The following is an 18,054-nucleotide window of genomic DNA, read 5'->3' as shown; positions in this document are numbered from 1 at the left end:
ACACGTCTTCTCACTCTCTCTAGAAGCTGTGTATCTCCCTGAAAGTGTGGATTCCAAACTGTGGGTGCACACTCCAGATGTGGCACTCCAGATGTGGGCAGACCAGCTGCTTATAGAGTTTAAGATATACATTAACATCCCGACTCAAAAAGGATGTATTCAGCGCTCGCGAAACATTTTCTGCCTGAGCCACATGATTCGTAAACTTCAAATTGTACTAATCACATCCAAATCCTGTTCAACGAATGCTAAATGGGCTGTTTAGCTCACTGGGCTAAATCGCTGGCTTTGAAAGCAGACCAAGGTAGGCCAGCAGCACGGTTCAATTCCCATAACAGCCTCCCCGAACAGGCGCCGGAATGTGGTGACTAGGGGCTTTTCACAGTAACTTCATTTGAAGCCTACTCGTGACAATAAGCGATTTTCATTTTTCATTTTCAAATGTTGGCCATCGATAAAATACTGTGAATTAGGATTACTGTGGCCAAAATGGAAAGCTGAACACTTTGCCACGTTAAAGGTAAATTACCACTCCTTGGACCACTGGACCGTTGTAGACAGTTCACTCAGGAGAAGTGCGTTTGCGAGCCTTGGATTATTTTTCATAACTTCCAGATAAATGTTAATCAACCGCATCTTGCATGTTATAACCCTCCCAAAACCTACAGGGTTGGAGCAATCAGTCTCCCCGTGGGTCTCACCAAATAGGAGTTCCCCCGTTAAGGGGTCGGGGAGCCCGAGATCATTCATGATTAAGATCTGTTTAAAGTTGGTCAGGTATGGAACCGACAGAGCAGACCTGGCTGGGGTCTGATGTGTATTGTAAATATATTAGCTTTGCAACAATCGAGTTTGCTTTTTACCAACTCGGTCCGGACACGTTTGTGGCCTACAAACTATACTAGGCTGAGTCTGACCATCAATGTCACTAATATATATATAGGGTTCATTTGAACCTTGCAGATACCACCTCCAAGGCCCAAATGACTTCTCTGAAAACTGAAAGCAGTACTTCATATGGAGTGTGACCAAGATTCTGAAAAACTCAAACCTCACTTCCACATTTATGTCATCCAAATTACTTTCAACAATGACCAGCATTCCATCAGTTTTTGATGATGTTTTGTGACTGTACACTCACTTTTAGTGACTGATGTACGTTGATCTCCAAATCGCTTTGCTTCTCTACAGCTACTTACCTCTCGGATGTCCGAGGTAGATTCTTTACTCAGAGAGTGTGGAATGGACTGCCTGCTGTGATAGTGGAGTCAGACACTTTAGGAACTTTAAAGCGGTTATCGGATAGGCACATGGAGCACACCAGAATGACAGGGAGTGGGAGAGCTTGATCTTGGTTTCAGACAATGCTCGGCACAACATCGAGGGCCGAAGGGCCTGTTCTGTGCTGTACTGTTCTATGTTCTACCACTAAGGAAATATTTCAATTTGTCTTTAATGGAGTATAACCTCACACTTTTTAAAACTTCATTCACAGGATGTGGGTATCGCTGGCCAGGCCAGTATTTATTGTACATCCCTAAGTGCCCTTTAGAAGGTGGTGGTGGTACCGCCCCATATTGAGCACCATCTGCCAATGTCTGAACTTCAACCTACAGTGCAGGAAGGTGAGATTATCACTTTCTACTCTCGTCTACATATCTAACTTAATTTTAGCAGCAAATTTGGACAAACCATGCTATATTCATTGATATCTATGGTGAAAAGCTGAGGCCCTGTACAGATCCTTGAGAAACACCAGTTATCACATCTCCCATTATCCTCGTGCTCTATCTCCTAACCCCCCAACCAATTACCAAACCATGTCACAAGGTTAGCTCCAACTCAGTATACCTTCATTCTTGGTGCTAAAAAGAGAGAGACATGTTGCCAAAACATTCCATTTTGCCCCCATCAGGACAAATACAAAAATGCCAAATTTCAGACAATCACCACAATTTCTACTGCAAGAGAAAAGAACACTAATTGGTTAGCAAGTTGTTTCTGATTAACCAAGGGATTGCCATGGGGAAAACAACTCAGAACCATCAGCATCCCACACCTCGGAGTAATTTTTAAAAAGGCACAAGGCTTGAACTTATTCTTTTCATTTGTCGAGGATGGGTTCCTGTGTATGAACATATGACACTTTTGAGACATTGTGCCTGCCACACAATTCATCAAAGTCCTGTATGATTTTCAATGCTGGTGTGATGCCAGCTATCGTACATCCCAGCGATTGGCTGACATGTTCCTTTGGTTGTCATAATGGGGAGCGTACAGACTATACCCCACCAGCTGTGCTTGCAAAATCCAAAACAAAATATTTACTGTTCAATGTAATCCCATGATTTGGCAGCACTTGCTGAACAACCCTGAGTGCACCAATAGCTACACGAACAAGCAATTTAAGACATGCAGTCAAGTTCATAATGTAGCTCATTATGCTTGCCAGAAATTACACACATTCATGCACGAACTGGTTCTCTCCAAATAAATGGAACATGTTTAAGCCTTGCACCTTCTTTGAATTACCTTGGGCCGTGGCAAATTTGATGTTTCAGGTTCCCCAGATGGCAACTCCGCACCTGCTGTGGGTTGAATACCAATGGCTGCAGGATGAGGCTCTGAGGTGGACAGTAATTGCCAACTTAAGAGTCTCAATTAGCATCCAGATGGGAAGGCCAGCCACGAGCCTTCCCACCCTGGACTTAATTGGGATGGAGATGAAGTCCCCGCCATGGACCCTCTTGTCCAATTTCTTTCTCCATGGAAATGCCTTATTTTTCTCAATCAAAAGAGGCAATTTCTCTCTGTTTCTATATATATACTCAGTTTTTTTTCGACATGCCTTTTGTATTTCAGTTCTCACCAAAAGGCCACACCCAATATGGTAACTTTTGCCTATCGATGCTGCCTGAGCTGCTGTGTGCTTCCAATATATTTGGGGCAGTTTTTTACTCTGCCTACCCAGTAGAAGCTGTGTAGGGGTAAGTTGAGGTTGGGGAAGGGCAGTTCTGATTGCCAGTGGGACTTTTCCCCCCAGGTGCCACTCTCAACCATTGGCACCCCTCCCACCAACCCCATAACTACTCACCCACAATGGGGACGACTCCTACGTTCCCGGTTGATGACCCGTTGATGAACTGTCACCTTCAGACAGGACCCTGATTGAGTCTGTGCAACTGAGACCACTCAGCTTTCAAACCTCTGAGCTTGAGGTTGACTTGCCAATCCCTCCCTGACTTCCTCCCTAATTAATACCTGCTCCTTTCTATTTCACACTGGAATGCTAGTAAAGATGATTATAAAGGATCAATATAGAAAATGTACCTATCTGAGACAAAGAACTCTCACAGTGAAAGCAAAGACCACAGGGGGTAAATGTTGAGCAAAGGCTAGGCAGAGCTATTTTACAAGAAGCGATGCTGCACCATTTAATGAGAATTGTAGTATGCAAAGAGTTTAACTAAAGGAATATCAGAAGTAAAATTGACAATAAGAAGTTGGAATGAGTAGATGAAGTTTGCAATCTAGCCTGCCCAGTGAAGAACCTTGTTCACCCAGAGTATTGGACAGACATTGGTACACTTTATCCACGTTCTCAAGCCCATAGCCCCTGTGGAGAGCAGCAAGAGGGAGCATTTAAAAAAATCAATCATATTTAGCATCAGAAGCTAGGTAAGTCCTTTAAAGTTAAAGTTAGAGAGAAATAACGTGAAAGACCGAGAAATGGCAGACACATTTTAATGAACTATTTCAAAGACTGGCGGCTAATTCCAAATCCAGACAGTTTTACTCAGAAAACTATAACACATGCAGAGGTCAATGCAGTGTGCATCACCGAAGAAACCCAAGGGATGGGTCCAGTAGCCACCCTGGCCAAGCATAATAAACCCTAGCATCCATGAGGAAATGAAAGAGGAAATAGGGAATACTTCTGGCTAAGATATTAAGGAGTGGAAGAAATATAGGAGTTCTACCTGACAACCGAAGGACAGCAAAATTATCCTGATAGTTCAAAAGAGAGTGGGATGTGAATGTTGAATTATAAACTAGGCAGGACTAAGTGTAATGGAGAAAATGTTCAAGAGCATCTACAAATTAGGCCAATTTTCAGCTAAAGAGAAAAAGGAGCAGTCAGTGTGAATTGAGAAGAAATTAATCAGGGCTGATAATGGTTCTCTAAATCTTTGTGGATATATTAATAAATAGGAAATACCAGGGCAGTGCAACGGCGCAGTGGTTAGCACTGCGGCCTCACGGCGCTGAGGTCCCAGGTTTGATCCTGCCTCTGGGTCACTGTCCGTGTGGACTTTGCACATTCTCCCCATGTTTGTGTGGGTTTCGCCCCCACCACCCAAAAATGTGCAAGCTGGGTGGATTAGCCACGCTAAATTGCCTCTTAATTGGAAAAAATGAATTGGGTACTCTAAATTTAAAAATAAAGAAATAAATAAAAATACCTGGTGGGCAAAAGTAATCCTGGGTTTTTCAAAGATCTATGTGTTATAATGAAATCAGGTATATTTCCCTAGATAACAGCATTGCTCTCCTGCTCAACTAAGTTCGATAAAATGGCGCATATGATACAGGATTTTGGTTCCGCTGTGTTATTATTATCCCTTTTCTTCAACACTGAAGATTAATTCAATTTCTCTGTTCCACTCTTCCACTTTTTTCCATTATGTTTGTTTCTCTTGTTCACTGACTATAATGTCATTCTTCCTGTGTGAGTGTAGCAGTGGCGCATACACACACATACAGGCACACACACTCACACAACCAAACACATACAGACACACACACACAGATATACACATACAGGCACACACACTCACACAACCAAACACATACAGACACACACACACAGATATACACATACAGTCACACACACTCACACAACCAAACACATACAGACACACACACACAGATATACACATACAGGCACACACATCACACAACCAAACACATACAGACACACACACACAGATATACACATACAGGCACACACACTCACACAACCAAACACATACAGACACACACACACACACTGATATACACATACAGGCACACACACTCACACAACCAAACACATACAGACACACACACACACTGATATACACATACAGGCACACACACTCACACAACCAAACACATACAGACACACTCACACAGATATACACATACAGGCACACACACTCACACAACCAAACACATACAGACACACACACACACTGATATACACATACAGGCACACACACTCACACAACCAAACACATACAGACACACACACACAGATATACACATACAGTCACACACTCACACAACCAAACACATACAGACACACACACACAGATATACACATACAGGCACACACACTCACACAACCAAACACATACAGACACACACACACAGATATACACATACAGGCACACACACTCACACAACCAAACACATACAGACACACACACAGATATACACATACAGGCACACACACTCACACAACCAAACACATACAGACACACACACAGAGATATACACATACAGGCACACACACTCACACAACCAAACACATACAGACACACACACAGAGATATACACATACAGGCACACACACTCACACAACCAAACACATACAGACACACACACACACAGATATACACATACAGGCACACACACTCACACAACCAATCACATACAGACACACACACAGAGATATACACATACAGGCACACACACTCACACAACCAAACACATACAGACACACACACAGAGATATACACATACAGGCACACACTCACACAACCAAACACATACAGACACACACACACAGATATACACATACAGGCACACACTCACACAACCAAACACATACAGACACACACACAGAGATATACACATACAGGCACACACACATTCACACAACCAAACACATACAGACACACACACAGAGATATACACATACAGGCACACACACACACTCACACAACTAAACACATACAGACACACACACACAGATATACACAGACAGGCACACACACTCACACAACCAAACACATAGACACACGCACACACAGATATACACATACAGGCACACACACTCACACAACCAAACACATACAGACACATGCACAGAGATATACACATACAGGCACACACACTCACACAACCAAACACATACAGCCACACACACAGATACACAGACACATGTCCATACACACACACATGCACACACATGTGCACACACACAGATGTGCGAACACACTTGTGAACGCACATATGCACATGTGAACATACATGTGAACACACGTGTGCACACATTCACGAATACACTTGCACAAATACATGTCCCCATGTGCACAGATGTTTGCACACCTGTGCAAACACATATGTACACACACATGTGCGAACACACTTGTGAACGCACATATGCACATGTGAACATACATGTGAACACACGTGTGCACACATTCACGAATACACTTGCACAAATACATGTCCCCATGTGCACAGATGTTTGCACACCTGTGCAAACACATATGTACACACACATGTGCGCACACAGACACATGTGCACACATGCACGAACACACTTGCACAAATGCATGTCCCCATGTGCAGTTTGCACACCTTTGCAAACACATATGTGCACACATGTGCACACACACGTGCGCACACAGACACATGCACACAAACATGCGTATGCACAAATATGTGTGCACACATCAAGTGTGCATGTACAAATATGTGTACGCACGTACAAATATGTGTATGCACGTGTACACACAAATGCAGGTACATGCATGCAGACACATACATAGAGGCACAGACACACATGAAGACCTGCTTTCAGCCTCCAACCTCAGACACTTTTCTAAAATTTTCCACATTACCTATGTTTTCTGGCCTGTTTTGTACAAAATATTCTATCATGCCTAATGGAACAGATTTTAGTCATAAGGCCAGGTCTTCAAGGTAGGTTTCTTCCCTCGCTTCAATGAAAGAGTCAGCAAAATCTTGTAGTTCTGTTGTCATTTCAGAGTCCACTTCTTGTTCACCTTTTTCAGGCGATGTGGTATCCCGGGAAATTGGCAGGCCTAAGTCATTAGATAATTCACCCATATTTTTGATGGATGATGTTGAATGTGCAACATGTGCACTTTTCAATCCTTCAAACCTTTTAAAGCAAATAACAAATTGTCTTTTCGCATAGCTTCGTCCCCTTGCCTCACTTTCAATTTTCTGTGTTTCTGACTGCCAGATAGTGGCGCTTCATATCGCTAGAGAAACTGTTCTTGATTTTTGGCAGCTAATAAAGTATCGGAAAGAACAGGGGCAAGATTTTCCACCCCGCCAGCCTAGTTTTCCGGCACAGCAGACCCCCGCCAGCAGCGGGATTCTCCTTTTCCGCAGCCGAACAATGAGATTTCCCATTGTGGCCACCCCCATGTCGCCGGGAAACACGCGGGCGTGGGAGCGCTGCCGGCGAATCGGAGGATCCCGCCAATGGAGAATCCCACAGCAGGTGTTCGTTTGCACAGTCAATCCTATGTTTTTATCAGGTTCACCCTCTGCAGAAATTGGATTCATCTTTTAACTATGAAGCTGTGATTCTCATCATGGGTTTCAAACAACACCCACTCTACTCTCCTCCTGCCCATTCCCTTCACAAACTCTCCCTTCCTCCAACACTATTTTCAATCTGGCAATTAGTAATGAGGCAGGTTTAATAAACAACCTCAGAGTGAAAGATCCCCTAGCAAATAGTGATCATAACATGGTAGAATTTAGCATTCAGTTTGAGTGTGTGAAACGTGGGTAAGAAACAACTGTGCTAAATTTAAATAAAGGTAATTACAAAGGAACGTGGGCAGAGTTGGCTGGAGTGGACTGGGAAAGGAGTTTTAGCAGAAAAGATAGTTGATCAGCAATGGCAGACGTTTACAAAATAATTCACAACTCACAACATGGGCAACATGGTGACACGGTGGTTAGCATTGCTGCCTCACAGCGCCAGGGACTCAGGTTCAATTCCAGCATTGGGTGACTGTTGGCGTGGAGTTTGTACGCTCTCCCCGTGTCTGCGTGGGATTCTCCGGGTGCTCCGGTTTCCTCCCACAGTCCAAAGATATACAGGTTAGGTGGATTGACCATGGTAAATCCCTTAGTGTCCAGAGATGTGCATATTAGATTATGAGATTATGGGGATAGGCAGGGGTGGACACATGTAAATAGGCAGAAGTGCTCATTCAAAGGGTCAATGCAGACTTGTTAGCCGAATGGCCTCCTTCAGCACTGTACAGATTCTATGATATATGCCAATGAGGAAGGAGGATTCTAGGAAGGGGATAAATTAACCATGGGTAACCAAGGAAATTCAAGATTGTATTAAAATGAAAGAAAAAACATTCAATGTGGCAAAGATTAGTGGTAAACCAGAGGATTGAGAACATTTTAAAAAAGTGATGACCAAAAAAAATAAAGAGGGCGAAAATAAACAGGCTAAATTTGTAAGTAATATAAAAACAGACAGTTTGTTAAATGTATAAAAAGGAAGCGAGAGGCCAAAGTGACCACGGGCCCATTAGAGAATGAGACTGGGGAAATAATAATGAGGAACCAGGAAATAGCAGAGGAGTTAAATAGATACTTTGCGTCAGTCTTCACAGTTGAAGACACTAATGATATTACAAAAAATATGAAATAATCAAAGGAAAATTGGGGAGGTAATAAATACAATAGCTATCAAAGGAGAAAAAGTACAAGGAAAACTAATGGGGCTGAAGGCCGACTCGTCCTACGGACCTGATGCATTGCATCCTAGGGTATTAAAGGAAGTAGGGTACAGAGATAATGGATGCACTGGTAATAATCTTCCAAGAATCCTTAAATTCAAGAAAAGTCTCAGAGGATTGGAAAACTGCCAACGCAATGCCCTTATTCAAAAAGGGAGACAAAAACAGGTAACTACAGGCCAGTTAGCTTAACATCTGTAATTGGAAAAATGTTAGAGTCCATTAGTTAGGATGTAATAGTAGAGCATTTAGGAATGCATAATATCACCAAGCAGAGTCAGCAAGGCTTCATGAAGAGGCGATCAGGTCTGACAAATTTATCAGAATTCTTTGAGGTGATAATGAGCAAGATACATAAAGGGGAGCCAGTATATTTATTAATGATCTGGACGAGGGAAGCGAGTGTACTATTGCCGAGTTTGTGGATGACATAAAGATTAGGTGGGAAGGAGGCAAGTGGTGAGAATGACACAGTCTACAGAGGGACATAGACAGGTTAAGTGAGAGGGCAGAAATTTGGCAGCTGGAATCTAATGTAGGAAAATGTGAAGCTGTGTACCTTGGTGGGAAGAATAAAGGAGATGAATAGTATTTAAATGGAGAAAGACCGCAGAAATTACAACTGAGAGGGATTTAAGGGTCTTTGTGCATAAATCACAAAAATCTAGCACGTAGGTTCAGCAGGTAGCAGTGACACGATCAAGTTCCAAAGGGTGTGAATCTAATTTCTGTGCATTTTAATAAATTGGAATATTCTTCAATAGCTTTAAGCCATAACATGTGCCCACACAAGGTCCTCCCTCACCGGCGGCATGACGTCTCGCCAGCACAAATTACTACTTGTCTTCAAAACCATGAGCCAGTCATGATGACCATGTCGGGGACGCAGAGGTGAGTGTAGCCCTCGGGTGGTGAGGGACATGGCCTGGCACCCTGGCACTGCCAACCAGGCACTGCCAAAGGTTGGTACTGCCAGGGCGGGCCCTCTGGGAAGCCTCAATGGAGATTCCCCTTATGTATGTGTGTGTGCGTGTGTGGGGGGGGGGGGGGGGGGGGGGGGGGGCAGTGGTTGTTGGGGGAGTGTTGTGCATGCCTTGGGGCGGGGGTTCAGGTGACTGTGGAGAAGGATGGGGACAGTGCCAGCGATTTGGGGGGGTGGGGGGGTGGGGGTGGGGAAGAGACAGTACCAGTGAGGTGGGGGGGGGGAGGTGCCCCAATGCTGGTGGTGGGGCGTGGTGAGTCAGGTCACCCCGATGCTTGCGCACGGTGCTGAGTGGGGGGGGGGTGCACCAATCTTTGTGTAGTGGGTGGGGGGTGGTTGACCTTCTGTATGTGAGGGTGGGGGGTGTTCCCCTCGACCTCTGGAGGAGTCCCGCTTTCCATGTTGGGGGAGATGATGACCTTCCCGATCTCAGAATCCTGACTTTACCGCTGTGTTTAGGCCCCGAACCCCAGCTGGCTGCACGATTTCTGCCAGCACTTTGAGATTGCGCAGGTGAGAAAAGGCATCTGTGAAGCCAAAGAGTTTCACACAGCTTTCCTTGCCTGACCCAGCACTCTGCAATTTGGGGAAAATTCCGGCCATAGGATTCATAGGGGGCTTGACAAGGTACATGCTGAAAGGAAAGAGAAAATGCTGAAAAATCTCAGCAGGTCTGGCAGCATCTGTAGGGAGAGAAAAGAGCTAACGTTTTGTGCCCAGATCACTCTTTGTCAAAGCTAATAAACAGAGAAAGTCTGAAATATTTATACTGTGAAGTGAGAATGAAAGATATTGAAAGGTTGTTTCCCGTTGTGGGAGAGTCTAGCACCAGTGGGCATAATCTCAGAGTAAGGAGTAGCCCACCTAAGACAAAATGAGGAGGAATTTCTTCTCTCAGCGGCTAGTGAATGTTACCACAGAGAGTTGCGGAGGCTGGGTAGTTAGGTATGTTCAAGGCTGAGGTGGACAAATTTTTCATCAGTAAGGGAATCGAGGGTTCTAGGGACAAGGCGGGAAAGTGGGGTTGATGATTATCATTTCAGATCAGTCATGATCACATTGAATACCAAAGCAGACTTGATGGGCCGACTGGCCTACTTCAGTTCCTACGTCTTATGGCCGTATAGAAATAATTGATTATCTTAGTACTTTGGCATTTTGAGAATTCAAAACATCGTACCCCATTGTTTTCCTGTGGGATCTTCATTTGTATATTCCCCATTTGATCCTTGAGGCAGCTTCTGTCCGCTCCTTCCTGTGCTTGAATCATCTGCAGATAAATTAAGCAAGAAACAATTTAGCAAATATGGCTCAACAAGTGAGATGCTTCAAACATGACGTAATATTCCAGTTGACATAACACCTCCTGTTTTTTAAAATATTCTTATTCTAATTAAAACTAAAAATCTTCTAAATTAAAGAGAAAAGTTTTTTTTGGTTTGCCAAGGCTGGGTGAGGCATCTTGTACGGGGCAGTGAGGAAAGGAGACAAGATCAATAAAAATATTAGTGGCTCGGTAACATCAAACCTGAATCTTATAAGCAGGTAGTCCTTAAAAGGAAGGGATGTCCGAGTGGGAAAAATCACAGGTAGGGAAAAGGGGCGGAAAATTGGAGAATTTTCCTAAAAGGGTGAAGGGTTGAGCTGAAAATGTGACAATGAGAAAGAGAGATGTGGTAGACAGGGCTAGTGAGAGACAAATTGAAATTAATTGGTTTACTGTGTCAGATAATAAAATGTCCTTGTGGAACTTAGCAATGCCAAAGTGGGGGGTTGGGGTGAATGTTGAATTTATTCTTTAAAATATCATGTTAATCCTTTTCACTGTACCTTGGTTCACGTGACAATAAACAAATCCAATCCAATCCAATCCAATGTTAAAAACATTTAAAATTCTCAATCTGTACTTTGAATTTTACTTTCAATACTTAAGTTGCATCCACTGCTCTTAATACTGTTCCACCAATGTCAGAGTATAAATATAAACTAATCTGTGGGTCTCGTGTTCAACTCATAATTTGGTGAGGAATTCATGAAATAAAGGCCATAAATCAGAGAATCACAGAATTGTTTTGGTGCAAAAGGAGGTTATTTGTCCTATCATGTTAGCATGGACTCTCCAAACAAGCATCATGAATTAGTGCATTCCCCTGCCTTTATCATCTGTGTCCTCTTCAATGCCTTGATTGAACCTGATAATAATTTTAGTATTAAGTTCAATCAAGGCATTGACAAGGACACAGTTGATAATAATAGCTTATTAGTAGGCAACGAGTAGGCTTCATTGAAGTTACTGTGAAAAGCCCCTAGTTGCCATATTCTGGCGCCTGTTCGGGAAGGCCGGTACGGGAATTGAACCCGTGCTGCTGGCCTTGTTCTGCCTTACAAGCCAGCCATTTAGCCCACTGTGCTAAACCAGCCCCAAATGCCCTGATTGAAGCTGCCTCCACCACACATCCAGACAGTTGCATTCCAGATCCAAAACACTCGCTGTGTGAAACAGCTTTTTCTCACATCACATTTGCTTCTTTTGCAAATCACTTGAAATCTCTGCCCCTTGTTTTTGATCCTTTTACGAGCGGGAATAGTTTCTCCCTATCGACTCTGTCCAAAAGGTGAAATGTTTTCTAAAATAAATCTAGAGTTATCTAGAATTATTTTCTTTCCTCAATTAAGGGGCAATTTAGCGTGGCCAATCCACCTACCCTACACATCTTTGGGTTGTGGGGGTGAGACCTACACAAACACGGGGAGAATGTGCAAACTCCACACAGACAGTGACCCAGGGCTGGGTTCGAACCCGGGTCCTCAGCACCATTAGGCAGCAATGCTAACCACTGTGCCACCGAAATGAAATGAAATGAGGTTACTGTGAAAAGCCTGTAGTCGCCACATTCCGGCGCCTGTTCGGGGAGGCTGGTACGGGAATCGAACCGTGCTGCTGGCCTGCCTTGATCTGCTTCCAAAGCCAGCGATTTAGACCAGTGTGCTAAACCAGCCCCGTGCCACCCCAGGGGAAATGTTTAACATTCAGAATTTTGAAATTTTAATTGGGTGGTTGAACAACATGGGAATGGAATTATGCATCAATGGTGGCAAGCATATCAAGGCATAAAACTGTAGGATCAGGACTAAGGTGATATGAATAATGGCCTTTCAGAAGGTTGGAGTGTGCATTTAGTATGTTCCATAACAAAGAGGCTGGAGAGGAGGCAGGGTGCCCCCTGGGGGCTGAATGCCCACCCCTCCAACTACCTCCCCATAAAAAGGGAGCAGAGGATGCCCCACTCAATAGCCTGTTACGTCAGTGAATTACTTATTACGGACAAAAGGACCACCTTGTCCAGTCTCAATCACAGTCTGTACCCTCAAGTCACCCATATCAGTCACTGTGCTGTGATCAAACTTAGAAAGTTCCTGCCCATGCTGCCACAATCTTATGCCATGGTCTTTGAAGAGCATACAGAGAACCTACAGGACCACACAGGTACCTTTAAGCCAGCATGGAAGATATGTGGATCCTGATAGAGTATGCAGCTATTCCACTTTATTCCCATTGACATCATACCAGGAATTTTCAGGAACAGCCTTCAATTTAAATCCTCATGAAGCTACTTTAAAATTCTTCATTTTACTTTTTGCGACAAAGAACTATTTGTAATTTCCTTGTTTGTCAGTGAACCCCTATTAAATTTGGAGTAAAAGCCAAATATATTACTCGGAATTCGTATTATGATGACGTATTATTGTGTAATTGCAGTGTTTGCTTTAGGAATCAACAGCAAAGCAATGCCAGGTTTTATTCAACCACATTTCGCAATTAGCTAATCTTTAACAAAAATCACAAGGCTTTCATTTTCATAAGTGATTTATCAGATTATTTCGAACCCTTGCACTAAAGAAGTAATGTACTTTTTCTGAGTCATTTCTGAGCTTAGAATTATTTAACTTTTATTACAGTCATTGTTTTACTGAGTTTTTGCCCTTCATTGGCAGTCGCTGTAATGTTCTAATTCATAATTGGAAGAACACAATGGAAATAACCTGAAGGTTTGTCAGCATATGTAGAGAGAATAATTTCATCAAGTCGCAGACGGAAAAGTTGGCCCTAATTCAAGATTCCGATACCCGTTCCTGTTTTCCGGTCCAGTGCAGGATAACAGTGCAGGTAGCCAGCCCACAAGTAGTACTCCCAACCTTGTTGGCAGTTCCAAGCCACTTCATTCCCTAGCCATCTCACACATACCACTTTGGTGGAGTCAGGCTATATTAGTAGATATGGCTCACGATCCCTCAAAGGAGTTGTAAAGCAAGAGGGAACAACCATTCATAGCGTCAATTTCAGAAGCTTTTGACAACTTCAGGCCTCTTAATCTCACGTAGATAAACACACAGGCAATGAAAAATCCAACAAAAACAACAGAAAATGATTCCACGGTAATCGAGATGTCAATCAATCAAAGCTCTCCTGCCCCCCCTCCTCCCCCCCCCCCCCCCCCCCCGTCCTTTTGAAGCTGCATAAACATTGGCTGAAATTCTCCCATCTTGGTACTATGTCCCATGGCGGGTGGGAATGTGAAATGAAATGAAATGAAAATCGTTTATTGTCACAAGTAGGCTTCAAATGAAGTTACTGTGAAAAGCCCCTAGTCGCCACATTCCGGCACCTGTTCGGGGAGGCTGTTCCGGGAATCGAACCGTGCTGCTGGCCTGCCTTGGTCTGCTTTCAAAGCCAGCGATTTAGCCCTGTGCTAAACAGTCCCTATGTGGTGTTTCCTGCAGAGGCCAGTGGAAAAACATGCCAAATCTTTGGGACCCAGACTTTAATTATGCAATCAGGTGTTTTGCACTGTATTCCTAGGTGGAGCACGCTTGATTGTGCATAGCCCGCCATCCTATTTGAGTGCCATATTGAAAGGACACCCAACATCACTGACCCACTATCGTGGGCAGCACGGGAGCATAGTGGTTAGCACAATTGCTTCACAGCTCCAGGGTCCCAGGTTCGATTCCCAGCTTGGGTCACTGTCTGTGCGGAGTCTGCATGATCTCCCCGTGTGTGTGTGGGTTTCCTCTGGGTGCTCCGGTTTCCTCTCCCACAGTCCAAAGATGTGCGGGTTAGGTGGATTGGCCATGATAAATTGCCCTTAGTGTTGGGTGGGGTTATTGAGTTATGGGGATAGGATGGAGGTGTGGGGTTGGGTAGGGTGCTCTTACCAAGAGCCGGTGCACTCGATGGGCCGAATGGCCTCCTTCTGCACTGTAAATTCTATGAATGAAGATAGACCTCCTGAAAATGAAGATGAAACTCGAGGAACATTCTGAGGCTAGAACATGGACCCCCTCCAGGACACCAAATCTGAAAGGTCCACTTGTAGATGCTCCCCCCCCCCCCCCCCCCCCCAACCACTGCTGTGGCGATTGGAATCCAGGGTTACCATCGACCTCCATCCTGACCACTGGAAGTAGGCCCAGGCATTGTTCTGGTGAGTCCAGATATCTGCACGCTACGTTGTTCCAGACGTGTTTTGTGCCGGCCTGTTTTCCCAATGACACCATAATATTATTATTATTGAGAAATAGGGGTGGGTGTCTGGGCCTTGAACTCCATCCCTTTCGCAGGTTGTAAATAGGACCATTAGATATAGGAATGGAATTAAGCCATTCAGCCCATCAAGTCTGCTTCACCATTCAATCATGACTGAAATGTTTCTCATCTCCATTCTCCTTCCTTCTCTCCGTAGCCGCTGATCTCCTTTTAAATCAAGACCTATCTATCTCTGCCTTAAAGACACTCAGCAACTTGGCCTCCACAGCCTTCTGTGACGAGTTCCACAAATTCACCACCCTCCGGCTGAAGAAATTCCTCATCTCAGTTTTAAAGGATCATCCCTTCAGTCTGAGGCTGTGCCCTCGGGTTCTAGTCTCTCCTACTAGTGGAAACATCACCACACCCATTCTATCTTGTTCTCTCAATATTCTCTAAGTTTCAATAAGATAATAATAATCTTTATTCGTGTCACAAGATCCTTCCTCATCCTTCTGAACTCCATCACGTACAGACCCAGAGTCCTCAAGCACTCCTCATGTGACAAGCCCTTCATTCCTCGGGATCATCCTTGTGAACCTCCTCTAGACAAAGGCCTGTGCATCCTTTCTTAGATATGGTGCCCAAGACTTTTTTTACATAGAATTTACAGTGCAGAAGGAGGCCATTCGGCCCATCGAGTCTGCACCGGCTCCTGGAAAGAGCACCCTACCCAAGGTTAACACCTCCACCCTATCCCCATAACTCAGTAACCCCACCCAACACTAAGGGCAATTTTGGACACTAAGGGCAATTTATCATGTCCAATCCACCTAACCTGCACATCTTTGGACTGTAGGAGGAAACCGGAGCACCCGCAGGAAACCCACGCAGACACGGGGAGGATGTGCAGACTCCGCACAGACAGTGACCCAAGCCGGAATCGAACCTGGGACCCTGGAGCTGTGAAGCGATTGTGCTATCCACAATGCTACCGTGCTGCTCACAATATTCCAAATGGGGTCTGACCAGAGCTTCATACAGCCTCAGAAGTTCATCCCTGCTCTTGTATTCCAGCCCTCTCGACATGAATGCTAACATTTCATTTGCCTTCCTGACTGCCAACTAAACCTACATGTTAACCTGAAGAGAATCTTGAACTCGGACTCCTAAGTACCTTTGTGCTTCAGATTTCTAAAGTCTTTTCCCATTTAGAAAATATACTATGGCGCTATTCTTCCTACTAAAGTGCATAACCTCACATTTTTCCACATTGTATTCCATCTTCTTTGCCCATTCTCCGAGCCTGCCAAAGTCCTGCAGTCCATCTGTTGTAGGAACACCACAGTGTTGTGCGGAGGGGTGTACCAATAGTCTGACGGAGCGACAAGGAACAGCGATACAGTGACACTTTTAAGAGGCTGTAAGGCAAGCCATTTTTTCAAAGGATCTTTTCAAAACCTCTGCTTACTCTGTCAGTTTCAGTATCATTTCAAAGACGTGACAGAGTAGCCAACGGCTCATTGATTCTGTACATAGTGGTTGCTGCGAGAGTGGGTCTGGAGGATACATGGGGGGCATAGAAGAGGCATGGAGGACAAGAGAGGCATAGAGGGGGGGACTCGGAGCTATAGGGGGCATTTGGAATTTGAAGGGGTATGGATTGGGAACAGGGGTATGAGTGGCATGCAATGGGCATTAGAGTGTCTGGAAAAATGGAAGGGATATGGGCGGATGGGGGGCATGGGAGGTGGGTGGGAGTGAGGGTCTAACATTCATCATTACAGCTGTCCAATAAATGGAAGCCAAGGTTCTAACCTGCCAGTCTCGGCATCTGCCCGCCTCTGTTGCAGCCTTGGGAAGCATCTCGCTCGTGACTCAGGAGGTTGCATTATCAATTCAGAAATTTGCTTCACTCGGATTAAACTTCAAAACTTGGCGTTCTATTTCAGCAGGCAGCCAGCAATTAATTTTCATTCTTTCCCTGTCTCATGTGTTCATCATTATACAGTTCCAGCCAAAATATCACAAAGCTTAACACGAGTGCGTTTAGTACTATGTGGCTGCTCCACTTAATGACAAAGAAGTTTGACCACGACAACAAAAAACTTGTTAAATCTGGATTTTTAAATTTGCCCATAGCCAGAGCTGATTTATTGTAATTGTATCAGTAATTGTCTCTGTGGAAATTGGATCGCCTCATCAGTGCAACTAGTTTCAAAGTACATTTATGTCTTTCCTTTTTTGCATACTTGCTTTCAGCCTCTTTAACTCTTCTCCAGCTATGTGCCAATGTGCCCTTCTTGTCTAAAATCATGACACAGGTAAGATAGTGGCAGGGGTAGGATTGGAGCTTAACTTCTGGGCTTTGATTTGCTAGTGATGAGAACTCATTGGCAATGTTCTCCAAATATCATAGGACACAGAAACGGAAATCGACTCTGATTTCAACAAACAGAATTTGGGTAAGAAGTTTCTGGCAGCTCACTCAAAAGCCGGACGGGTTCAAGTCCAATCAGGGGCATCCTCGTGATCACCTTTTGCACCATCTCTCGCTAAAGTGGGCAACTGACTGGGAACTCATGCTCGATTCAATGCTCGCCCCAGTCATGGTTCACTGCTGACACTTTTTTTGGTCTCCGAGTGAGAAAGTTTCGGATTCAAGCCCCACCCCATAGCTCCGCGCACAAAACCTTGAGGCTTTCTGGGGGAGTACTGCATTGTCAGATGTGCTATTTTCAGGTGCGATT

General features: G+C 44.3%; 1 protein-coding gene across 5 annotated transcripts in view; it reads right to left on the bottom strand.

Moving 5' to 3' along the window:
- Nucleotides 1-18,054, bottom strand: part of LOC119963913 (fibroblast growth factor receptor-like 1) — a 379,922-nt gene that overhangs the window by 47,799 nt on the left and 314,069 nt on the right. For all 5 annotated transcript variants that reach the window (XM_038793314.1, XM_038793313.1, XM_038793315.1 and 2 more), the window contains exon 4: nucleotides 10,958-11,047. In XM_038793314.1, coding sequence (XP_038649242.1) covers nucleotides 10,958-11,047 — 90 coding nt within the window. The remainder of the gene's footprint in view (nucleotides 1-10,957; nucleotides 11,048-18,054) is intronic.

The sequence above is a fragment of the Scyliorhinus canicula genome, chromosome 3, assembly GCF_902713615.1.
Source record: "Scyliorhinus canicula chromosome 3, sScyCan1.1, whole genome shotgun sequence".
Lineage (NCBI taxonomy): Eukaryota > Metazoa > Chordata > Chondrichthyes > Carcharhiniformes > Scyliorhinidae > Scyliorhinus > Scyliorhinus canicula.
The sequence above is the reverse complement of the archived record's forward strand: the minus strand, read 5'-3'. Positions and strand labels throughout refer to the sequence as shown.